The sequence below is a fragment of the Rhagoletis pomonella genome, unplaced genomic scaffold (genome assembly GCF_013731165.1).
Source record: "Rhagoletis pomonella isolate Grant_MI unplaced genomic scaffold, Rhpom_1.0 Rhpom_scaffold_00003, whole genome shotgun sequence".
Lineage (NCBI taxonomy): Eukaryota > Metazoa > Arthropoda > Insecta > Diptera > Tephritidae > Rhagoletis > Rhagoletis pomonella.
The window spans coordinates 96,694,812-96,709,216 of NW_023458557.1; the positions used below are offsets into that span (position 1 = coordinate 96,694,812).

Consider the following 14,405-nt stretch of genomic DNA (forward strand, 5'->3'; position numbering starts at 1 on the left):
ACCATTAATGACTTTAATAACATAATATTATTAAAATATCAAAATTTTTATCGAATTTTTTATACAGAAAAATATATGAGTAAATTTTAAATTTGTCAGTAAAAAAAAAAAATTTGGCACCGATACAGAATTGAGCTATTAAGCTTTCCCTTTTGGTCGCGGCGGTTTTTTCCTGAGTCATCTACATACGCTTAAGGCGCTAAGATAAATCTAGACTAGTCACGAACGAATCGGTGGCAGGTAACAAGATCAACGTAAATAAGGTCAATTGACTTTATTTCCCACCCTGCTGCGAAATAAAGTCAAATGACATTATTACCTTTTCAAAAGTGAAATAAAGTCAACAAAAATTTGAAAATAAAGTCATTGAAAAAAGTAAAATGAAAAAATTTCCTCGAATACGTGTTAGCTTATTTCATGTATAGAACCCATAAAAAAAAATTGAAGCCAATCGAAGGTGTGTCACCAAATTTCGTGTCCGATATGAAAAAGAATGTCTCCTATAGAAAAGGAATTTTCTTACACTACTGTATTCATGTCTCCGCCAGCAATTTGTGGCGACATCATTTAAAAGCAGCCAAGGAGAACGCACCAGGGTCGGAAATAAAGTCAATTGACCTTGTTTCCGTTGATCTTATTACCTGTCACCGAACTAATCATATCCCGCGGGGAAAACTATTTAAACTACTATCGATTTTTTACGAACGCACTGAGTAGAAACTCTCTTCGGTCGCTTATCTAGATCAGTACCAGATAGAGGAGAGAACTTTTACCCCTTGCATATCAATACAAAATGTATAAAAAGCCTGAAAGGCTTTGCACACTGGGAAGGCGAAAACCATCACCATTTTAGAGACATTTTTCGGCTATAGTTTGAGCTTTGAATACCATAAAGGTTGCTGTGGCAGATCCCGCACGGGGCTACTCAATTAGACATGACACACGTTCTTTGAACGGTAACTGACGATACTCTGTGTTAGAACTAACTGAATAACATCCAGTTTGGAGTAAAAAAGTTTATACAACTCTAAAAAATTTTAAATTTTTTATTAAAAAAAATTAAATTAATATTATTGACTATTTATACAACAGCTTTCTTGATTGGGTGAAAAACAGTTTTGTAGAATTTCCTCTGAATTCTTTAAGTCGGTATGGTCCATGATCATCTATGTATATGTTTCTAATTTGCTCTAGGATTCCCATTATCTATTTCCCCGTTTATTCTAATATCAAAGCTAGCTTCGTCTCTCACCGAAATAAAGTGAGATTTCCCGAAACACTAAAGTGGTGGGTTATCCCAGAAGTAAAGTACACAGTCCGTATTTGTAAATTTCAAACACTAGTCATGATCTTGGGAGTTCTGCCAAGAGCGAACCAAATGATTGTCCGATGGTGCAAGATTAAGCGCTATTTTGACGATACATATAAAACTTCCTAGTCACGATCTCCAGAAAGAGATCCAGGTTTGTGATTAGCTATTCCTGTCCAATTCTGCTCAGTAGTACTTTTCTTGGCGTCCCGTCTTTAACACTGCTTATGATGCCTCCCCGAGATTTGTTATGATATTTCTCACTTCAGCAATTGCTAGATTCAATGACGTTTCATACAGTTACCTTAATTCACAGAGGCCTAACCAGCAACATTTTTTTTACAGGAGAAGCCAAAAATATTATAAAAAAAAAAAAAAATATCAAACATAGTTAGGGCTTTTAAAAAAGTGGCATGTAACTCCGTTGTTTTTGGTACTAACACATTAACATTTTTATTGAAGGTGTACTTTAATACATCCTACCAAAATCTGTTAAAAGCGCAGTTTCGGAAAAAGTGTTGGTTAGGGCCTTTATGAATTAAGGTACATACATGGTACATATGCAGCCGCAGATATTTTTTTCACGTAAAATCCTAATAACTAGCTTCTTTTAGTATCCATCTTCACGTTAATATTGTGAAATTTTTATTCTATCCATGTTTAGTTCTTTATCGATATAACTGAATGAAATAACGAGACTAGCCTCTTGCACCTTTTGAAGAAGAACAACAACAATGACGAGGTTCATTTGGCATTGAAATTCCAAATTTGATTTTGGCATTCATTTAAGCGCTCGTCACCATGAATCCCATTTATCTCTTTTCGATAATAAAATACCTAAATAAGACGAGCGCCAATTTTCAAGACACTATACCTTTTCACAAAGTGAACACAACCCAAAATTTTTTATATGTTAGAAGACACAAGTTCACTGCAGGTTTTTGAAGCCAATTGCAGCAAAACATTCGTCAGCCTTTGAAAAATAATCAAGCTTTTCTAACAGCGGTCGCCGCCCCTCCGCAGGCAATGGCAAACCTGCGCGTACATTTCTGCCATGAGAAAGCTTCTCATCAAAATCCATTTACTGTTCAAAGGTGGCATAAAACTGTAGGTACCTCCATTCATGTAAAACATCAAGACTCACGCCACAAAGGAGGCGAAGGTCTGCCAAACACTTAGCAAAGATGTAAGCGATGAAAATATGTCGGCGGTACGAAGGCCGAATAAATTATAGATTTTCCATTTAAAATGTATGCCGGCATCATTACAGTTATGTATTTATTAACTACATTAAATTTTTATGTTCGCCACTTCATTGAGTTTTGATATATTTTAATCTACTTATACTAAGCTTTCCTAAATATAACTCAATTTATTCATGACAAGAATGAATTTACTTAGTTTACTTCCTTTTAAACAAAATTAGGCACTTCCTACAACAACAAATGCAGTATTACATACTTTTAATACCCAATTTAATATGGCTACATATTTCACACACAAAAAAAAAACTTAACTATTAGTTACACCTTTCTCGCGTTAAAATAATGCCAACAAAATGAAGTAAACAAAAGACTTAAGCAACGAACGCGCTTTGCCAATTTTGCCTACAAAGTCGCTGTCATCGAAGCATTTAAGCTTGTATGTATGTACCTAACAATACGCAATGATTTTTCACATTTCGATTTTCAAGTTCTTTCGCGTAAATAAAAATTGCATAAACTCGGTGTGGCATAATGCAGCTTGTGTATTTAGAAATAAAATCGCTAAAACGCAGAAACAAGAAAATTTGCCGAAAAGGCTCACTTCAACAACTTTGTAATGCACACGCACATGCAAACATACACGCTCGCACACAACACATTTTTTTTAAAAACACGTTCGTTTTTTTTGCACAAAATAATCTGTATTCACTCACTTGGACCAAATTCCACGCCATCGCTAATGCCGACTTTATCGTAGGCCAGCACGCCAACGCTGGGCTTTTGGGGCGCAGCTTGAGGAACTGGTAGCGATGGTGATGGTGCTGGCGCTGCATTTTGTGGTGTTGTTGGTGCTGGCGCTGCTGCTAAGGTGGCTGCTAATGCCGATGGCAGCACGGCGACTGTTGTGTATTCCTCTAAATTGTCCGATACTGCTCTAGCTTTGGTTGTTGTTGTAGCAGCGGTTGCACTTCCGAGTGTTGCCGCAATGGCGGCAAGATAGAAAAAATAATATTTATGCATTGCAATTGGCCTGATTTGGTGTTTGGCGCTTTATTTGAAAGGGGTGCCGCTTATTCTCGGCTTTTTTCAAGCAACTGTGGACTATGATTTCACGTTTTTTGTGCGGTTTTGGTTGGGAAAATTTGGAAGTTTTTAAATTCTAGTTTGGTTATATAAAAAAAAAAAATAATTTCCTTTTTTTTATTTATTAAAAAAAAAAATATAGAGTTCATAAAATCTAAAACTTTTAATTTGCGAATTTTGGATTGAACAAAGAATAGTAGTATTAATTGCTTTAACTTTTTGCTAATTTTCATTTGTTTCCACGTTCACACAAAATTTTTTAAATTTTATTTGATTTTTTTTTTTTTTTTTGTAAATTTTATAACTACTTATAGCGCGAAAATAATCGAATATCGAGCTCTTGATGACCGAAAAATCGTGACAATTTGCTATTTATTTATTCCAACACCAAAACACTAAACTAGTTTTTTTGATTTACATTTAATTTTTATTTATTGCAATTGTTTTTATTAAATTTTTTTTTCTATTTTCCCGACCAACTTGCGAACGCGTCGCTTGCAAATCTCGAAATGAGCTGCAAGTACGTTTATTTATAGTTTTTATATCAAAATCCAAAAAAACAAACGACAAGCGTTTTTTTGTTATTTTGCTCAACTGCGACAACAACACACCACAAAAAATAAATAACTACAACTACAAAATAAGCTACTATAAAAACAGTAACAATCGTAGATAGCGTCAACTGCAAAATTCAGTTGACTAAAATACAAAAAAAAAAAAACAATAAAAATAAAATAGCAAAAAGCATTGAAAGCTCAAAATTCAAACATTTGAATTACTCTGCAACGGTGGCAGCAGCGTCTGCCTTCATAGCGCATATTGAGCAACCATGCTGCACAACAACAACGACAATAGTGACGCAGCAAATGAGCAACGCTGAGCGGCCGATTTGAGGAAGCTTTGCGAGCTGGTAACTATAAGCTTTTTCTGTGCTTACATAGCTGGCTAGCTGCCAGCAGTAGTAAGTGTTTTTGTTATAATTTTTAATGCTATGCTGCAATTTTAGTGTTGTTGCTGTTGTCGTTTGAACTGCATTCTGGCCTAGTGTTGCATTTGGCAGTTAATATTTATACCCTGGACAACTGTTCTACTCGGGTATTAAGGCATATTGTTTAAGGCTTTTGTTTAACTTGCTATGCACGTATGTATGTATGTTTTTGTTTGAGTCAAATGGGCCGTTTATTTTGAAAGTGGCATAAGTCACTTCGTACCTTTTGTGCTTAAATTACCGGCTACTTGTATCTGTAAATCGGTCTATCGTCATAAACTAACGGCAAAGCCTTCAACCTTTGGTTGATGAAGTTGAGCGAATAACCGACGCGTTCAGATATACATATACAAGTAACCGGTCATTTAAGCGCAAGAGCTGTGAAGTGAGTTATGCCACTTTCCAAATAAACGGCTCAAATCTTGCCACAGTTTACAACCAACTAGAGACTTGAAACTTCAAACTTAACTCAGAAATCTATGAAACTGCAAAATGAGAGATGAGTTTATCCGACAGGTGGCGCAGAAGTCGAGATATTTGAAATACCCCTTTTTATTGTCCGATTTGGTTCAAAAATGGTTTGGCTGATGAAACCGGCAGTAAGAGAAATATAGTGAAATACATGAAAATAAAAATTTAACATAATTTCTTGGTAATTGAAAAACTGTACGTCTTTTTTTTCTACTTTCTGAACATAAATTTTTTGTTTTTTAAAACCACATTTAAAATTTTTGGTCTTATTAAAATTGGAAACACAATTTTGATAATTTACATATTTTTTATTTAGTTTTGAAACTGTGCAAAATTTTATGGTAATTAAAAAACTGGGCTTAAACTTTTGCTAGTTTGCTTAAACAACTCAACGTTCGGAAATTCGATACAAGTTTTGGTATTTTAATAATATCAAAATAATTAAAAGTAAACAAAGTGAAAATCAGTTACGTTTTATGTTTTACTGATGAGCCCGTGGATGCTGGTGCCAGACAACTGACAGACATATACGTTTTCAAAGTTGAGTTGAGTTGTGTCCCACAGTACCAATTTACAACTTACAACTCAACTATCTTCAAAGCTTTCAATCATCATAGGGGCCAAAAAAAAGATAGAACTGAAAAATTAGATATTGTATGGTATGTTATGTTATGCAATGCTATCTTATCTTAAGTTAAGTTGTGTTATGTTATGTTATGTTGTGTTATGTTATGTTATGTTGCTCAACGCATTTAACCTCAACTAACCTCTTAGTTCACCTTAACTAACATCATTTCATTTCAACTCAATTAATCTCACCTTAACTCACCTTATCTCACCTCACACCGCACCTGAACTCGCTTCAATTCACTTCACTTTAACACAACTCAACTCACCTTAACCCATTACAACTCGCTTTAATTTTAGTGGTGGAGTTTCAACCACTGGGCGAAAACTAGTTTTTTTTTTTCAAAAAGTTAGTTTTTCATTACAATTTTTATATTGCCTAAAAATTCATGGTTAGTTTTAAAGTAACCCACAATTTGTGTCTAGTTTCTAAATGAGCAAAAATTCATTTCCATTTTTTACTATGGCAGCAACTCTTAAAGTTTTTAATGTATTCTACAGCGTGTAAAGTTCCACTCATTTCATCTCGAGAGAACTCTTCTGTGCTGATTTGGTTATAAACTGATTTTTTATTCTCAACACATGCAACTGTAATTTATGTGACAGATTATTGTCACATATGTACGTACACATGTATATACATACCATTTATGTATGCATGTATGTATATACTTAAATGTATTTTGTATGCATAAATGTAAATGTAAACTTGTTCATAGCATATGAGGAATCAGTAATTTAACATTTCTTGGCGGAAGAGAAGCGCTGTTAAAAAAATTGGGTATTTTATGGTTGTTACGCCGACCAGAGATTGAATCTGGGTGCTACCGAATGTTACATAGTACACACCACAAACCACTCGTTAACGGTGACCGCCATATTTGTCTTTAAATTTGGTTATATATCTACATACATATATATATTTATTTACTGACATAAAAAACCCCTCGGCTTGGCAACGGCAAGCCTCTTGAGTGAATTCTGCCATAAAAAACAGCTTCTCATAAAAATACTATTATATAAATATATATTTTGATTCGCTGTAAAATTGTTTAATGAAGGTCGTGCCAATTGTTAACTAAAACTATGCGCATTTCCTAAACCGCTGGTTTTTTTTTTTATACCCGAGCGCACTTGTGCACAAGGGTATTATAACTTTGTTCACATAACGGTTGTTTGTAACAGGCAAAACGAATCGAGATAGATATAGACAAATGTATACATAAATGATCAGAATGAAAAGAGAAATCGATTAAGCGGTGACTGTCTGTCCGTCCGTCCGTCCGTCCGTCCGTCCGTCCGTCCGTCCGTCCGTCCGTCTGTGCACACGATAACTCGAGTAAAAATTGAGATATCTTAACGAAACTTGGTACGTGAACTTCTTTTGGGCGTGGGACGGATGGTATTGAAAATGGGCGAAATCGGATAATAACCACGCCTACCTCCCATATAACGGTAATTTTCAGAAATACGAAAACTGCTATATTTTAGTAACTACTGAAGATAATTCACTCAAAATGGATACTTACAATAAGTTTCAGACGGAAAACATGAATATTATAAATTTTTGGAAAATGGGCGTAGCCACGCCCACTTATGGTTACATGTGTATATCTTGGTAACCGCTGCACCAATTTCTTCCAAACTTGGCACAGTTGTTGGCCTTAGTACAGCATACTAAATGGCTGAAAATTTTAAAAATCGGACAATAACCACGCCCATATAACGGTAATTTTCAGAAAAACGAAAACTGCGATATTTTAGTAACTACTGAAGATAATTCACTCAAAATTGATATTTGCAATGAGTTTTAGACGAGAAATAAGAATATTACAAAATTTTGGCAAATGGGCGTAGCCACGCCCACTTATGGTTACATGTGTATATCTTGGTAACCGCTACACCAATTTCTTCCAAACTTGGCACAGTTGTGGGTCCTGGTACAGCATACCAACTGGCCGAAAATTTCTATAATCGGACAATAACCACGCCCACATCCCATATAACGGTATTTTCGAGAAATACAAAATCTTCGATAAATCAGTAAATATTGAAGCTAATTTATTCAAAATTGATGATTGCAACAATTCTTTACCAAGAAATACGTTTATGACAAAATTTTGGAAAATGGGCGTAGCACCGCCCACTTGTGATCACATATATGTATCTCGCTAACCGTTCTAGCAATTTGTACCAAGCTCGGTATGGTTATTGTGCTTGCCACATAAAAGCAAACCGTTGAAAATTGTTGAAATCGGACTAAAATTGAGGCCGCTTTTCATATAACGGTAAATTTCAGATATGCTTGAAATTTCAATATTTCGAAATTTAAGGACGCTAATTTACTTAAAATGTATACACCCCGGCTTATCATGTAGCGGTAGCTTTCGGAAAGGTGGAAAACATATATTTAATACTTGCGCCGGGTATTTAATGTTCGGCTCCGCCCGAACTTAGACTTTCTTACTTGTTTTGCAATACTTTTCAGCAATCGTTTTACTAATTGCAGTTGCTAATCCAAAGATTGGCACAATGAACTATGCCAATTAAAACGATATTCAAAAAGCGTGCAGGCTTTTAAACGGCTTTCGCTAAAGAGTATGTATTGATTTCTACGCTTAACTCTAATGGCACTGCTTTCTAAGTAGTAACGCACTTTATTTTGAAATGCTGGTCAAGCTAAGTTGTATTTAATTCAAATTATTTATAAATTAAAATGCAACAATTTTTAGAGACAAAATAGCTGCAAGAACGAAAAAGCAGTAATTTTCTTATTTATTGTTTATTTAAAACGTCCACATAGTTAGTTAGTGAGGTGGAAAAAATTTATAGTTATCTTTGAACTTTGCTTTTTATGCTAAGCCATGCAAAACCTGAGTTTAAACTTTTCTACAAAAATAGTTGAGAGGGTTCAAGAGACAAATCAATGTTTTAAAAATTAATAGTTATTTTAACTACCTACATATGTACATACATTAAGATGGTCCAAAAATGCATGTGACAAAGTAAAGTCGGAATTTTAATGCTCTCACCGCCTAGGATTGTTCTATACCCAAATCAAAAAAAAATATTTAGAGGTCGCTTAAAACGCACAAAGTTGTCCATGTATTTTATATGGGAAAAACCAAGTTTTCAAAGAAATCATATTCTTGAAAATCAACATTTCTCTATCGAAAAATTTTGTTTCTCTTCAGAAGACTGCCAATTATCTATTTTACCTCTAAATTTTTTTGGATTTCAAAATAAAAAAACAGGGGTATACCTTTTCCAAATAGAACGATTCTAGGGGGTTAGAGCAATAAAATTCCGCCTTTACCTTTTTTTTTTTGGACCACCCTTATGTACATAAATATTCATATAGGCAGTGAATAGTGGAGTAAAGTTCATTCAGCGCTTTATGATGGCATGCTAGTTATGTAGCGAGATTTTTGTTTTTGGTGGCTCGTGCGCACATGCAAAGTATTCATTGAAGCATGCTAACTGAAAATTGTTTTATTTTTTTTTTCTTTAGCAAGTGTAGTAAAGAATTTTTAAATAATATTGTATAAGGTTTTCGCACACAATTTTTTAGCAATACAAAAAAAAAATAAAATTGGTAATGTTTTTAAATTTTGTCCATATTATATAGTTCTTTAATGGCCTTAGAACAGAACAATGTCCAAAATGTTGAATTCCGATTTGTTGAGTCTAAATAATTGAAAAATTCATTGTTTATTATTGAATAGTGCGGAGACCGCTGTAGACCAGTCGTTAGAGATGCGAGGTGATTCAAAGAGGTTATTTTTATATTAAGCTATTGTTATTTTTTCATGCAAACGCTTCTGATAAAAATCCATCTGAGGTTCGGGTGCGGCGTAAAGCTGTAGGTTCTTTTATTTGTCTATCATCAAAACGCCAACCACGGATTATGAGCTGGTTCAAACAAAGAATGTTCAGCCATCCAACTGACATCTGATCACCAAAACGAACATTGATTTTGGATTTTGTTGTAAGGCCGTGGTTTTGCAACAATTTCGATTGGCAATCACCGTGCAATTGTTGTTGTGCACAACACCAAGTGAGAGAATTTTCGCAAATTTTCTGTATGAAGCGAACAGCCAGCACGCCAATCTTTCAGGGTGGCAATACGCTTTTTTCCCGAAAAAGTATTATTGTTAAATATTAAAAAATATTTTTATGTTAGTATTATAAAATAAATACTACCTACATAAAGTATTATTATAAAAATTAAATTTAAATAAAAAGAAAAGCTATTAAGTTGGTCTTCCATTTTTCATTTGCCGACATAAATTTCGATGCGTTTTTAGTTGAACTTTTACTTTAGTGCTGCCATTGTGTGCGAAATCGTATGAGATGAAAAAAGGCATTTCTTTGTCAATCGTCAAACAGAGCGTAACCACTTCTCACCAATCATCGAAATTTTTCTCTTCTGTTTACCAGTCAAAATTGGTGGCATAACCACAGGCAAACAGTTTGAGACAGCACTTTTATGGGTAGATTAACTTCTGCGGGATAAGATAGCTATGCATTACGAAGGTAACAGTTCACATTGAACTTGCTAGCACCAAATCATAGAATCAGTGTTTTTGTAGGACATGGGGAGAGTAGTTTTCCTTCTTGTCATCAACAAACGTCTTAGAGTCAATAAAAGATCTAATTGAAGTAATATTTCTTGCTTCTGCCGTATACTACTGGTAAAAACACTCAGGAGGACCCTGATTTGATCAAAAAAAGTAAGCGCGCCTGGGCCACACTGGAGAAGTGAAACGTTACATATCTAGTTTATCTCTTAACGAATATACATATGTACACACATACATACATCTACTTTTGCTTAAGGTTACATATTTTGTCATTTTTCTATCTAGATCGCTCCCTTTACCTTGTTCGTTCTAGTTACATTAATGTTATCCTGTTTTCCTTTATCTTTGGGTTTATCTTTATACTCTATCAAAACCGATGAAAATATCAATAACAAAATCGATAACAAAATCGATAAAAAATCTATAAAAAATATTGATAAAAAAATTGATAAAACATCTATAAAAACCGATAAAAATTTCGATAAAATTGATAAAAAATTCGATTGAAATATCGTTAGCAAAATCGATAACAAAATCGTTAGCAAAATCGATAAGTTAAGAATATCGACTAAAAAATATCGATAACAAAATCGATAAAAAATTTTATAACAAAATCGATAAAAATATCGAGAACGAATTTCGGAAAAAATATCATTAGCAAAATCGATAACAATAGCGATAAAAAATCGATAACAAAATCGCTAAAAATATCAATAACAAAACCAATAACGTAATCGATTAAAAATATCGATATCAAAATCTATGCAAATTTTGATAACAAAAAAATTTACCGATAAAAATGTCGGTTATTATATCGATAAGTTCCGAAAATATCGATATCCAAATCGATAACAATATCGATAAATGTATCGATAACAAAATCGATCAAAAAATATCGATAAAAATATCGATAACAAAACCGATGAAAATATCGATTATTATATCGAAATAGTTCCCAGATTGAGTCTGTGTCTCTATCTATATCCTTTTCTCTAGAATTACCATTATTTTAATCTTTCTTCCTCTTTACTTTAATCGATACCCCCATTCTCATATTTTTCTTTATATTTATCTCTGTTTTTACTTTTATGTTTATCATTTTTTTTTCTACATATTCCCCTTCACCTTTGCCCTTATATAAGTAAAGTGTTTAAATTTACCTTGATCTTAATTTTTGCGTTTATCTTTACGCATCTTTGGTTTTATTTTTAGCTTTGCCTTTATCATTTTCTTTATCTATGTGCGTACTCACCCTTATTTTCATTCTTGTATTGGTCTTTCTCTTAGTGCTTTCTTTAAACTTTTATTTGCAAGTTTTTGGTAAATTAATACCATGTTCACACACTCAAGAAGCAGTTGTTTACGTCCCAACCGTTTCCGTATGCAACTTCGGTTGCACCATTTTGTGTGCAAAAAGAAGTTTCACTTCAAACAAAATATTTCTAAAAGAGATCACAAGTCTACCATGCAAAAAAACCATCGTAAAATTGTAGGACATTCTATTCGTGTGACATATTTTACCATTTTTTCTAAAATGACTACAATTGTTCCAATTCGTAATATTGGCATGCATATTTATGTCTCTCTTTACATTCCATATGTACATATATTGGTATGTAATTATTTAAAAAATACTCACAAATGCAACCATATCAAGGAAATGCTTCTCCATTATGCATTTCATTTACGTGCTCTCGCAAATAAAAGCAAAAGAACCCCTTGCTTGGATTTTACCTCTTTTCAAGGTGAAGCGTGACACTTTTGCTAAGTGATGTATCATTTTAAAATGCATGAGTGGAATCTACATACATATATACAATATATGTAGCTAAGAAAGCATTAAAAACCACGCGGGGTTTGACAAAACGTATATGTCACAACGAAGCGGCAGTGTAAAATAGAAAAAAGGAAGGTCGGAAGCTAGACAGTTGTTATGTACTTAAAACTTGGTACCAAAACTTTTTGGAAGTAATACTGAATTACACAGGGCAACACTTATTTTGATGCGGCAAATGTTAAAGCTGGTTTTGATAGACTTTATTGTGCTGATTACGAATGCGTAAATATAAAGTTTCCATCAGCTCCAGATTTTGAGAAAACGTAGTCAAAAAATCGCGGTTTCGCAATATTTGAGAAGTAGGTAATAGATTCTTCCACTTAGGCTTAAATTAAAGCTGGAACTCTCGACTACTACCCCTGCAAATACCAACCCTGCACCTTCACCTTATGGTCACTTATAGTCATTTATTCAACAATAGCTGAAAATCTTGCTATTGAAAAAAAAATTATGTCAAAATCGGGGTAGCACAGGCACTTACTTACAGAGGAGTTGAGGCAAAAATGTAAGCCAAAATCGCAAAACCTGCTTCACCGGTACGTGAAAAACGATCACAGAGAATTCTGTTTACGAACGAGGAAATTTTTTCTGTGGAAGAGTCGTTGAATAACCAGAACGGCAAGCGTCCGCACTCGTTGCGAGGGTTCAACGTGGCCGCCTTCCAGCTCATAGCGCAAAATCGAAACAAAATCGTATTTCGAACTTCGTTTTCACGGCTGATATCAATCGATTGGACTATAAATTACTGTTCATTCTAGAAGCCATGGCATGCAATACTCGACCTCCAAGTGTTGAGTCTTTGAAGCGCGTCCTTGTCCGAGCATTGGAAAATATTTCTCATCAGTCGATGTATTGCTAAGCCGAATTCGCCGATTCTGGAAAGCAAATAAAAGCCTTTCGAATACATATGGTGTTCTACAATCTTTAGCCAGCGGCTTCTACAATAAATAGCAAGAAAAAAGGTTTGGAAAAAATCCACTTGTTTTAATTTATTGCTTGTACACTCCCGACAAAAAGTATTGGCACAGCTGCTTTTGTACAATATATGCAACAATATTTATTGTAATATTTTTCCCAAAATTTTTTATAAAAATATGGTTAATTCTACAACAAAAAACATAAAAATATAATTTCTAAAGTTTGTGCAAAACTCGCGAATATTCAGCAAACTTTGTTCAAATTTTCAAGTTTTTAATCAGATTTTTTAGAATTTTTTTGAGAATGCATAGTTGTAGCCCAACTTAATAATGTTGATTTTTGGCAATTTTTTCCACGCAGTCTCCTCCATACAAAAAAAAAACCAAATTGCTTTATATGGAAAAAATGCAAAACACCTTGAACAAAAAAAGTCTCAAAAATCAATGCGATTTTTTACTAACTCTGAACTTGCATTTTTTTATACTAGAATTTAATGGGCTACAAAACTGCATACTCAAGGAAATTCGAAAAAATCTGATTAAAAAATGGAAAATTTATTGAATTGAGTTTTGCACAAAGTGTCGAAATTATATTTTTGTGTTGTTTTGTTGTAGAATGAACCGTAGTTTTATAAAGAATTAGCGGAAATATATAAATATTTTGGGCTCGAAAAAAACTAACACAACTACAGTTTTTAATCGACATATATGCAATATTTTAAGTCGCGCTTTTTGGATGTAGAACTTCTGCATCCGATTTGTTTGTTCTATTTTTGTGTCTTTTCTTCAGCTTAGCTAAGTGTAAATGCATTTGCTTTTATTGTAGCTTTTAGCAGATCCATTTATGTACGGTACTAAGCTTAAAGCTTAAAAAAAGATTCTCATATGTACACCAATCCCAGCCATAAGTCAATCGTAAATGTGCAGTGTAATAAAAGTTTCGCAAATAAATATTTGTAGCAATGCATATAAATCGGTTTGCATGTCTGATTGCTAATTAAATTAAAAATAATTTATTATGCAGTCAAAGCACACAAATTCAGACATTAAATGCGGCAGGCTGTTGCAATTGACAGATGTCTGGGAAAAAATGTGGGTATGGAAAAATAATTAGATTAAAAAACCTATTTAAATGAGAGACGACAAATATTTAAATGTAATTATATGCAAATATAAAAGTACTTTGAAACATTGTTACATTTGTATGCATATGCAGGAATATGTATGGCATAAATAAAATTATTTGCATTAATTGGTATTTAATATTTACGTATTTCTTTTTATCACTTTGTCTGCTTCTTGCTTAAAATGCATATTTTACTTTAAATTTACCTTTTGTGATAGTCTTAGTACATTTTTAACACTAATTCGAAGTTAAATTATTA

At 33.5% G+C, this 14,405-nt stretch overlaps 1 protein-coding gene across 1 annotated transcript in view; it reads right to left on the bottom strand.

The window, feature by feature from the left end:
* The window catches only part of LOC118735888, a 16,592-nt gene extending 12,499 nt beyond the window's left edge, over nucleotides 1-4,093 (bottom strand). The window contains exons 1-2 of the mRNA XM_036465909.1: nucleotides 3,906-4,093; nucleotides 3,228-3,673 (exon numbers count right to left, since the gene is read on the bottom strand). Coding sequence (XP_036321802.1) covers nucleotides 3,228-3,534 — 307 coding nt within the window. The 5' untranslated portion in view covers nucleotides 3,535-3,673; nucleotides 3,906-4,093. The remainder of the gene's footprint in view (nucleotides 1-3,227; nucleotides 3,674-3,905) is intronic.
* Between the last annotated feature and the right edge of the window lie 10,312 nt (nucleotides 4,094-14,405).